Source organism: Tachypleus tridentatus, chromosome 8 (genome assembly GCF_004210375.1).
Source record: "Tachypleus tridentatus isolate NWPU-2018 chromosome 8, ASM421037v1, whole genome shotgun sequence".
Taxonomy (NCBI): domain Eukaryota; kingdom Metazoa; phylum Arthropoda; class Merostomata; order Xiphosura; family Limulidae; genus Tachypleus; species Tachypleus tridentatus.
The window spans coordinates 9,097,601-9,109,721 of NC_134832.1; the positions used below are offsets into that span (position 1 = coordinate 9,097,601).

The 12,121-nt window shown below is 31.4% G+C and overlaps 1 protein-coding gene across 1 annotated transcript in view; it reads left to right on the forward strand.

Moving 5' to 3' along the window:
• The first annotated feature begins 6,861 nt into the window (after positions 1 to 6,861).
• LOC143223866 (protein amalgam-like) overlaps positions 6,862 to 12,121 on the forward strand; it is a 124,528-nt gene continuing 119,268 nt past the window's right edge. Inside the window, exon 1 of the mRNA XM_076452342.1 lies at positions 6,862 to 7,009. Within this exon, the coding sequence (XP_076308457.1) occupies positions 6,862 to 7,009 (148 nt within the window). The remainder of the gene's footprint in view (positions 7,010 to 12,121) is intronic.

The window sequence follows — 12,121 nt, forward strand, 5'->3', positions numbered from 1 at the left end:
AATTTATACTGTTGTGACGTCAGTAGAACATGCACTTACCATGGATCACGAGATGAATTAAGTATTCTAAAGGATACAACACACCATGACATAAAAATTTCAAATCAGAAAATAAAACTATTTTTACTCTTAATTTTGGGTTCATATACTCTTCAAACAGAATACCTTCGAGGACTCAACGTAAGATCGTGTAGTATCTATATAAACCATGTCACCATACGTCATAAGATTACAAATAAACAACATTACATTCAATCATGACCGAGTCGTACACATAGTGAATGCCTCTAAATATAGCATGCGATATAGTATACATTATAATAAATATAAGAAATCGGCAGGTTTGTCGTCTCTTTAAACATTTTACATTTTGTATAGATGGCAAAAGAGCAAATATTGTCGTATCGTCGAAAAGTTATACCTAAATAAACAATAAGCAAATAATAGTTTTTGCCTTAAATAAAAATTGAGTTTAAAATATCCTAAATGACAGTTTGATTTTGAGGGGAATCGAACCCCCAATAATTTTAGCGTTGTAAATCCGTAGAATTACCGCTATACTAGCGGGGGGCGAAACCCAGATGAACAGCAGAAAGCCTCATATAATAATTCAATTAATTCTTGTGTTTTAAGCTAACCTAATTGCTCGCCACCATAAGTAATAGTCAAGAATGACAGAATTATTGAGAGTAATTTTAAATAAATGAACATCTGGAACAAATGCATGAAAAATAATGTTTTAGTGTTCCTGTTCTCAGAGTAATTAAGTTATTTTACTAAATAATAACTTTACTCATCAACTGCCTTTTTCAGCACTAGTTTCTCGCCATTTCAAATTTATACTCTCAAAATATTTGTGAAATAATTTTCAAAATGCTATTAAAAATTATTTTTGTAACTTTAGGCAATCTTTGCTACTAGTAATTGGGAGCACAAGATGGCGCTCTTCTTATTTCTTTCTCGTTTTGTTGAATGACGTGCCAATGTTGAATAAGTTTTATGAAAATGAATAACACTTTATAATTCTATTAAATCCGATACTTGTTGTTTTTATTTAAATGAATTACAATCAGAGAAGAAAAATCTGGAATGTATCAAAGTAAACTGAATTATTTGCTTTCTTTATGGAAACAGAAGTTAATTTGTTTGAAAAGCAGTATTTGCTCTAAACGGGAGCCTAATCTGATTAATATATCACAGCCGTAGCAATATGTAAATATATATATCGGTTAGTCGGTTAAGCATATCGGTAGGCTAGTTTTCTCAAATAAATTCATCTCTACAATACGATTAAAATATAAAACACTGAAATTATGATACATGTATATACAATTTCACTATAGCAGAATATTATTTCTTGAAACGAAACGTACAACTTTGATTTTATAAAACACAAATACTAAAACTTTTGCTATGAAACCCAGATATTATTTTACTATATTTTTATATCAGACTACGCTTATTTATTTCAATTTTAAATAAATTACGATTTTTTAGTTATGCTTTGGGGGACTAGAATTTGGCTAATACTATACTATTTAGATGTGTGTTTGTGTATATATATATATGTGTGTGTGTATGATTCAGTAAACACGAGAAAGTTGTAGAGATTATTTTTGTTTGTGTGCTGACCTTTCGCCAACAGTGCTTTTAAAACTTTTTGAGAAGCACGATTTGCTATAATAGTGTTACAATTTTTATGACTTATTCACAATAGGTAATACGGTGTTTCTTATCGATAAATTAATCTAATAGTATAAATGTAGTTTTTAATTCAAATCATTGATACTGATGACATATTTGAAACTTAATCTGTATAGTGTACTGGATTTCATAGGAAGAAATGAGCCTTTAGGAATTATCCTTATTAATAAATGCACATTTAAGGGTAATTAGATAAAAACACTTGAAACTGCTGTTAAGTATCTATAACAGTTTAGGGTTAAAGTACTTTATGGCAACGAATGCTTCATTTAATTAAGTTTATAGAGACTGCGGTGTGAAGTATAGTTTTTATTTCCTTCTTTTCTTTGAATTCCACAAGACTTGTAGTTACTCTGTGTGATGATTTTTTTTTGTATTACTTTTAAGGTACGGTATAGAACAATTAATTCTTTAAAATGATTTTGTTGATTAAAAATAAAGAAACATATGTTAGTGATTCTACTTTCCCAGTACTTGAGTTTGATAAGAATACTAATCGTCTGAATGGAAACCGTTTCGAATTCCAGGGACATCGAACATGCTCGCTCTTTCAGCCATGGAGTCATAATAATGTGACGGCCAATAGTGGTGATGACTAGTTACCTTTTCTCTAGTCTTACATTGCTAAATTGGGACGACTAACGCAGATTGCCCTCGTGCAGCTTTGCGCGAAATTAATAAATAAACATATCTAGAATGTAAGATAAAGTATCTTTAAAAGTTTGTTTAATAAAAAACTTGATACATCATGATTATAGTAGTGCATGAGTAACAGTGAAAATAAACATTGTTTTATTGTACCTGAACGTTGATATTAAAAATGCTATTTTTAAGGCACAATTAGAACAATGATTCTTACGTTTTTATTAGTTTGACTGTAGTTTAATCAAAAAACAGGTATCGAAACTTTTTTCTAGAATTATCAGTTCGCAGACTTTCCACTTTATCATTGGGGACATTACATCTTTGACACATGCCCTTGATAAACTAGCGCATGCGAATTTTATTTTTTAAAAGAAGCATCATTTTCAAACTGCGCTGACTAAATATCTTATTAAAGGTTCCCAAAGTTGTTAAATAGTAAATTTACAAACCTAAAATGTTAAAATTCGAGATCCGAGTTCCAACAGTGGATAGAGCGCAGACAGTCTATTTTGTAGCTTTGAACTAAAAGAAACAGATAAACAAAATTTATTGAAGTTAAAACAAGTTTTAATACCAATATAATACTATTTTCTCTTGGAGAGCTTACAAAATCTTCTCTCGATTTTACGCATAAATAAGTTATTTAAAATCACCATTTATATTACATTTATATTCCCCCCCAAAAATAATTTGATACCACAAAGATCACCGGCAATTCGACATATGAGGTGTCGAGTGTTTCTGTATAGGTTATTTAGAGCTTTTGTATAGTTAGTACACAAAAATTACATTAAGTACACATTGTATTTAACTAAAATACCACTAAAGGTTCTTAACATTACGTTTTATAGACCTTTTAAAATAAGTTTGAAACTTTGTTTGCTTTGATGTATTTTGCACAAATTCATGCGATGGCTATCTGCGCTTTCTGTCCCTTATTTTAAAGGGATAATATAGAGGGAAGTTATTTAGTGAATAACGCATAGTGGGGTTACTCTAGTTGTACCGAATAATGGAATTTGGCTGCCTTTTTTTATAACGCACAAATGGCTCCAAGTTGTACAGCGCATTTTGTTTAGCAACAACAAGAGATAAACCAAGGAATTTCATCTCTCTAGTTCTGCACGCTCACCACTTGTTCATACTTTCCGTTTTGAAACTATTAGTATTAAATATGCGGACACCTAAAATAGTGCGCTTCCACATCTATATACATATACCAACGCTTGTTTGTTTGTTTTGAATTTAGCGCAATGCTGCTCGAGGGCGATCTGCAGTAGCCGCCCTTAATTTAGCAGTGTAAGACCAGAGGGAAGGCAGCTAGTTATCACCATCCACCGCCAACTCTTGGGCTACTCTTTTACCAACGAATAGGGGGATTGACCATCACTTATAACACCCCAACGACTGAAGGGGCAAGCATGTTTGATGCAACCTGGATTCGAACTCGCGATCTTCGGATTACGAGTCGAACGCCTTAACACACTCGGTCATGCCGGGCCGTGTAATCACATGCAGAAATACATGTAGAAAAATAAATTGTGTGCCTTTTACTGAACAATTAACCAAACACTGGTATTTTGTACCCTATGAGTATTTGGTAAAACTGCTTATCTAGACTGGCAATAAAGTTTTTAATGTAAATCTGCTTCCATTTCAAAACCCTCATTTATTTTTACGACTCGTTACACATGGCAAAGATTCATCTATACATCTGAATATATAAGGTTGCTGAGCGCATGCGTTACAACTATTAATTTCCATGCTTTTTAATGAATAATATGAAAATGTTTTTGTTTTCAGTTAAGCACTAAGTTACACCAGGGGTATCAAAACCCGGCTTTTAACGTTGTAAATACGTTGACATACGTTTGTGCCACTGAAGGGGGTGATACGAAACTGTTTATGCTTAAGTTAATAACAACGGAGGAATTGCAGTAATTATGATTTTAATTTTCGGCTCAACTTTTGATTTGTTCATTGTTTTAGTCAATTATTTCTGCTTCTTTATTTATTTTTCACTCACTTTTTCTCAAGTTTTAGGTTTAAAGGGAAATGTTCCTTGTAGTTTTTGAGTTTTAAGCAGCAAACTTAGTTATTTTTTCTTTGAAAAATGAAGGATTGAATTGTTTTGAATTCCTTGTAAAGCTACACAGGAGCTATCCGCGCTAGCCGTCCCTAATTTAGCAATGTAAGACTAGAAGGAAGGCAGCTAGTCATCACCACTCATCGCCAACTCTTGGGCTACTCTTTTACCAACGAATAGTGGGATTGACCATAAATTATAACGCTTCTACGGCTGAAAGGGCGAGCAAGTTTGGTGTGAAGGGGATTCGAGCCGATGACCCTCAAATACGAGTTGAGTGCCTTAACCACTTGGCTATGCCGGGCCTCACTGAAGAATATGGCCAGTAATTAATTGTTTGAAATAGCTACATTTTTGATAAATGTTGTTGGTTGGCATGATAAGCATTTATTTTCTTTAAAACCTAAAAATAACGACTTCTCTGAAACATCTGAAGCAAAGTTTGTTATGTTAGAGTATTACCACAGTTTAATCTTAAATTATTTTAAAACTGATCAGTAGCAATATATTACAGGGTAAACAAGGACCAATTTTAAATGTTTTTCGAGTAAAACAAAAAGAATAATGAAAGATCAAATAAACACACCTTCTACAGAGCTCTTAATGAAATAGAAAGAGCCACTTATTTTAATAAGGATTAAACAGATTTGATATAAAAAGTTCTTAATCATACACATTTTTACTGGCTCTGTTTCTGAATGTTTAAAACAAACTTTAGTTAGTGTATGAGATGGATTCAAATAAGGTGAATGCAACACTTTTTCACAAAAATTAAAATAGTTACCGATCCGATCTTCTTTCGCAGCAAGTAAGAATGTTTGCTTTAGTCCAGGAGATGCTGAGAACCGAAAGCTGAGTTAAATACGTGTTATCCAGGTTTCGTATCTGCCTGGCTGAACATTCTTAAGAAGGCTGAAACTGTTCGCCTGTATATTTTTATAGTAAAACCAATGGATTGTTCAATCTTTTTATTATTCATTAGGTTGTTTTAAAATAACTGTTACTAAAACACACGAAATACAGCTCTTAAAATGCACTCTTGAAATGACATATAAATGTTTAAAAATGAAAGAAAGTTGACGTTTCAAGTCATCGATATTAGTTTGTTTTGAAAAACATTTCAAGAGTCACTTATGAACTATAGTTTCCCTCGATAACTTATGCTTAAGAATGTACCACAAAAGAAACGTGCTTCCAAACCATATTGTGATATTGATCACTTCATGACTTTCCAAAGTTGTATTTGACGAATCTCAAGTCAGAAACGGTATTAATAGATTGAAGTCACATAAACATCCGCAAGTATAATTTCTATTTCCACCCATGCGTGAGATAATAATAGCCAACTGAAATCGTGGTTCCCAAAGGTCGAGTAAATTAAAAATATTCGAAAATAGATCGTATTTATATTTATGGCAGGATATCATAAATCGATATTTACTTTGCGTTGGCCTCCCCCCGAAAGCTGTTTTGTAAGGCAACCTTTCCTAGAGTTTCTGTACAGCGCAATATAATGTGTTTATCCAGATCGATGGTTGTCGTGACTGCCCAGTACCCTTGTCAAGGAACTGAAAGTAGAGTAGAACTAGAGGAGAGAAAAGCTCTGTCGAGACAAACTGAGGACTTAATATGCTTAGTTACAGAAATCTATATGTTAGTCTACAATGTTGATTTAAAATTATGTTGCAGGTTGAAGAAAAAAAATTGAATAAACTGAAAAAACAAACAAACTATATGATTCGAGCAAAATAATGTAGTGGTAAAAAAAGAGGTAAAAAGTGATGAATGCCGTTTGGAGTGACTAAGTGCCATTATTCATCAGAGATTAAGAAATATGAGATCTACGTCTGATAATAAGAGTAGAAGTTAAAGATCTAAAATATGAAAGTTAAACAAAGAGATAAAATGATGAAATTTATGCACAAAAGACTGATGCAAATATTTATATCATAGTTTTATAAGAATTTACAACATAAGTAATTTGCTAAACATGTTATTGTTTTCCACTCGAATCTTTGACTGAGGATATTACTTTCACAAACTTTAGAGAATAAATTCCGGTGTATTTCAATTCTTTACAGTTGCCATGTGTACAAGTGAAATAAGTTTTAAGCGAATGATTTGGATTTATTAATACAATGGATACTAATTATTATTTTTATGAAAGAGAATTCTCTGACCCAAAAATTCATTACAACAGAGCTTGACATGCCTCCAAATACCATAAAAAATTTCAAATAAGAATTTGAAGTAGATGACATCTCGCAAGCTATAAACGTATAAGCTATCAGCTACACCTGAAATCAATAGTAATCCATTAGAAAAATAGCCGAAGAAATTGGATACAGGGTAATTCTATTCAAACATATACCCGCCTACGTCTCCAAGCCTAATGCATTTTTGTGTTCTTGGTTCAATTAAACTTGATGGTCTATGGACAGTTGTCAAAGCTTATGGTTTATGATCGACCTCGCTGTTTTTTACAGATGCTTTTTACAGTGGAAATTATGTTATGTATGGTCATGACCATCAGACTTAATACGATCGATGATGAAGGAAGTTTTTCAAAAGCAAGTATGAGACTGACTTGGAACATAGTTCTTATAAATATGCGATTAATCGTCAGTATATATATAAAAGTACAAATATAATACTAGTTGATAAGAAAATTCAAGTTAGATTTAAAAGGAAGATGATTTTCTCTTGAAAATATTTTGATTCAACAGATATTTTTTTTCCATTCAAACATGAATTGTTGAAATTGATATAATATCTACAGTTTTACTTTTTAATATTTTGTTTTACTGTGCAGACTTGAAGTTTTCCCAAGTAAATGTTTTTTTTACTTGCCCGGAGTCAGACAGACAGAGGTGAATTGCAGGTGGATATATATTTAATACTGTACTGGCAATCCAGTTATCGGTAGCTATATTTTTATGATTGTATTGGAGATCCAGTTACAGGTGGTTATATTTTTATTGTTGTCCTATTTATTTTTGAGCTGGGAAATGTTATACTTCTCAGAGTTATAAATACAAGCTGAAAAACGCTTTACCGAAGATAAAAAGGCCAGTCAATTTTTTAAGTATAAGAAATTTTCCAAGGGAGCTGGGGGATAGTGATGGAGTGAAGCTTCTTGGAAGGAGCATTGTACGTGAGTGTGTAGGAGAACTTCAAAGAAAAACTTTTCCCAGGGCAACTTCGGGTAACAACACCTAAGACCATTTTACTATTTTTGTTTAAAACGAAGTGTGTGTGGTATAATAAATACTACCAAAAGCAGTGTATTTTAGCAACAAACCTGAGATAGTTTATTTTACATAGTAAATTTGTGTTAAATAATTAATATTCGTTATGCTTGCACACTTAAAACGTCAAAATCCAAGGCTCGTTGTGAGCAGAGTGCAAATAGCCCATTGGCTTTCTTGCACTAAAAAACAAAATAACTTGTATTTATTTGTAAAAAAGTGAATATCTGTAAATTATAAATTCATCATAAGTTGAAAGAAACAACTGACGTTCAGGAAATTAAGAAATAAATAAAGCTGTGTTTTACTACATTCAGATGTTTGAAGTAAATATGAACTATTGCAATACTTTCCTTAACTTTCTAACATTTATAAACTAGTATTAAAGATCTAATTCAACTATATTCTTGACTGAGTATTTTCTTAATATTGCTATGAGATTTCAAAGCGTGAGTCGTTTCTGCTAGGACCATATTTTAATATCTATACTGCAACTAGAGTTTTTTGCTGGTAGAGGTACTACCATTGTAAGTTTTGGTTAACAGTATTAAGAAAATGTGTTGTTAGATTTGATATATACACACACATATATATTCACGTGTGTTGTGTGTGTTCATAGCAGGGGAAGCAAGACAGTGAGCAACGTTGAATTAATTGTAACATTGGAAATGTATAAACAATAGGGCAGAGAGTTTCACAATGGCTGCAAATATTAATTAAAAGTTTAGTACTAATGAGAGTTTGTGTAATGTAATTAGTGTAATATATCAATTAAATCCGCTGCTTGAAGCCTTATAAACTCGGAAGCTGTGCAGGGTTGGCTTGGAACCTTTTAATCGTGTATTGTACATACAACTACACATGCGCACAAGCTGGTCCCGAGAAGCTAAATCTACCTGTGAAAACCATGAGGTAAATAAGACTGTCTGACGACACGCACGCGACTGGTCTTCACTCAAGAGACTTCATATTGATCAAAGACGAACACGAAGGACCAATTGAAAGCTTATCAGCAGCTTGGTACTAGAAGGTGATACATTACAGAGCTGAAAATATGAAAGTATTAACAAGGATGGTGTTATTGGTCCTGATTCTTCTATTGTACCGTATGGCGGAATATAAAGGTGAGATTTCAGCAAAATTAGAAGGGGTTAAGGTTAAAAAAAATTAGTGCTTCATGAGAATATTATGACTTTGTTATTATCATGTTGTACACAGGGTTTATATACACATTGAAATAAACATTTATAAAAGAAAACCATATCACAACTGATCTCTTTTAATGGAAAATGTTCAGTTAAATCAGTGTGATTTAATTGATTCATAAACACATTTTTGTCTGTTGATTTATAGTTACTGGGAGTGCATTGATGAAAACATGATAACATTTTATTTCCAGTAGAAATTTTCATCGTATAACACAAAAAACACGGGGAAAAGAGTAGACTAACAATATTTACGTGGTTTCTTACCCTATTTGGAAATGTGTGAATAAACATATTTCAGTTTAGGCTTTCAGCAAATAACATCAGGATCTATTTAACAGCCTGGTAAGGTAATAATTCTATTTCTAGTATATTTTTTACACTAAGAATGGGCTCAATATGATTATGATATCAAACTTATATTTGACATCCAGAAATGTAAATTCCCCGCAATTTAATAGGTTGAGAAGACATAGATATCAAAGTTCTTCATTGTTATTCTTTTCGAAGCTTCCGACGCTGAATAAAAAAAAGCTAAACATGATAATAAATATATAAATTAATTTATGATATACTAGTTTTCATTTTATCTATCATATGCATCATGATACCGGTACTCCACTTTAGACTAGATTCAAAATTCCTACTATTAATATTTATGCAATTGGTTCTTGCGAATGTTTTAGAAATTACAATAATGAGTTGATTGGCCTTAAAGCAACATATATAAGAAAGTGTATGCAAATAAATGTTTCCACAACAGAGACAAATGCATGCCGTTTTTGAAACTCAACGAAATTAAAGGTTGTTTTTACTGGATTACTTAAATTAAATTTTGTCAGTAGATTAATGCAAGAGAATAAAAATGGTCAGCCTAATAATATGAAAGATGAAAACTAAGATAAAACGAAAGAAACAACAACAAAACGTAAATGAGTTGAATAAAACATATATGACATTGAACTGAAGAGACACGAGAAAAATGAAAACTGGGAGAAATGAGATAATGAAAGAGTAGAAAATAATGTGGTAAAATAAAAGTAAAGAAGAATATATCTTTAGTTCAATGAGACAAGACGCATTTATGCAACAGTAGCAGAAGTTTAAGATGGAAACTCTATCTGGATACAAGAGACGAGTAAGATTTATTTAGATTGTATGAAGAAACAGAAAAGTAAAACAGCTGTAACAGTCATGTCGAAAAACCCTGAAAGTACATTTTGATACAAAAATTTGGGTACTGAGACAATGACAAATATGCAAACAAATGTAGCCTTTGCATAAAGAGAACAGATGTGCAGAATACGTGACTAGATGTAGTAGTAAACATCTTTAAATTGTAAGTGAAAATAGTTGGAAATGACATATAGTCATTATTGTTCTAGATGTAAATAAAATGTTACAGATTGTATATAGAGACAATAGACATTTATAAAAGCTTTATCTACATGAAGAATGATCTGAAAAGAATTACATTAGGAACTCTATCTAACGAACACACGTTTTAAAATTATTGAAACTGAATGTATAAACAGAAGAAGTGTAGGAAAGATAGACTGTATAGCCAGAGATATGGAGAGTTAAAAACTAATAATATACGAAAAAGATAAGTATGGTGCAAAAAAGATACAAATTCCTGTGTATTACAGAAATAAATAAGCAAACAAGTTAAAGTAGAATAAGTAAAAGGGAGACAGAGCAAAAGCAAGATAAATATGACAATTACAATTTGCAGAAAGATATATAAAACATTTTTGTGCTAACTGTTGATTTTCAGTTAGTGAATGTTTCATCGGTGTGTTTCGCCAGTCTGGTGTTTCTACGGAGCTTAATAGTTTTAAAACACTTTGAATAAGTCTTTTATTTTAAATTAATATAGTATTTATCAACATCATAGTTTTATGCTGTAACAACTACCCTATAACTGTTATTAATATAGTATTTATCAACATCATAGTTTTATGCTGTAACAACTACCCTATAACTGTTATTAATATAGTATTTATCAACATCATAGTTTTAAACTGTAACACTTATCTTGAAACTGTTATTTGTAACGTGTTCTTGTCATTACAACGCAGATTCTTCTCCTTCATTACTAGTCGTTGTAACATACTTGTTTTATGTGTTCCATTTCAGTCAATAGTTATTACATTGACGTTAGTGGTAACTTTAAAAAATAAATTACCTTTCTAGTTAAAACTATTTTAACTTGGAAAATACTTAACGAAAACAAAAAGAGCAGTTTCAATTAAACGAATATATAGTTTTTTTCATTTATTTACTGTAGTATATTTTGATAAACTAACCATTAGAGTTGAAAATAGGTCAAATAGCAATTGTAATGTCATACATAATACCGACCACTTACTGAACCTTAGTTTTGTAATGGGAAACACAGAATTGAGTTGTGTTGTTTTTACCTTCGCTTTTATTAACGTCATTGTGCTTATCAGAAATCTTTAGGTGTTATAATATTAACTAACAGTCTAAATTTCACTCAAACTGGTGTTTATTAATAACGAACAAGATAACTTTAACTTACAATGATAGCAAGTTTCAGTTACAACTGTTATGACTACCTGCCATATGGTTATTCTACACAAACTACTAATCTTACGTCGCGTTGCATGATTACATTTTCAACTATCTTGTAACAATTTGTATTGTATTTGTTTATGTTTTTTGTTTGTGTTACTTTGAGGAGATGTTATCTTTAAAAGTTATGTTTGTTTATGTTTACGTTACTTTGAGAATGGTAAGACCACTTGCAAAAGAGCAAATTTTAAATTTTTTTGTAAAGGTGAGTATATATTTGTTTTGAGTTTCGCGCAAAGATACTCGAGGGCTATCTGCGCTATGTGAGTATATATATATACTTAACACTACTATGCTCGAAATACAACTTTAAGTAAACATAAAAGAGAGCTAGATCACAGAGAAAACATATGAAAATGAACTCAAACTTTTATCTGATATCCGTTTGTGTTAACAAATATTTTTTATGTCGCCAATAAATGAGTTTCACATTTCTCAATTCTCATGTTTTCGAAGAATCTTAAAATCTTTTGGTTGGTCTTTAAAATCTACTTATTTATTTGTGTTATTAAGGAATTGTCTTGTATCTTTGAAATGAAACTATGTTAACTGTAATTATATGGATGCTATCTAAAGGTTGTTGGAGACAAACTATGTTAAATATAATCGTATTGATATCATCTAACGGTTGTTGG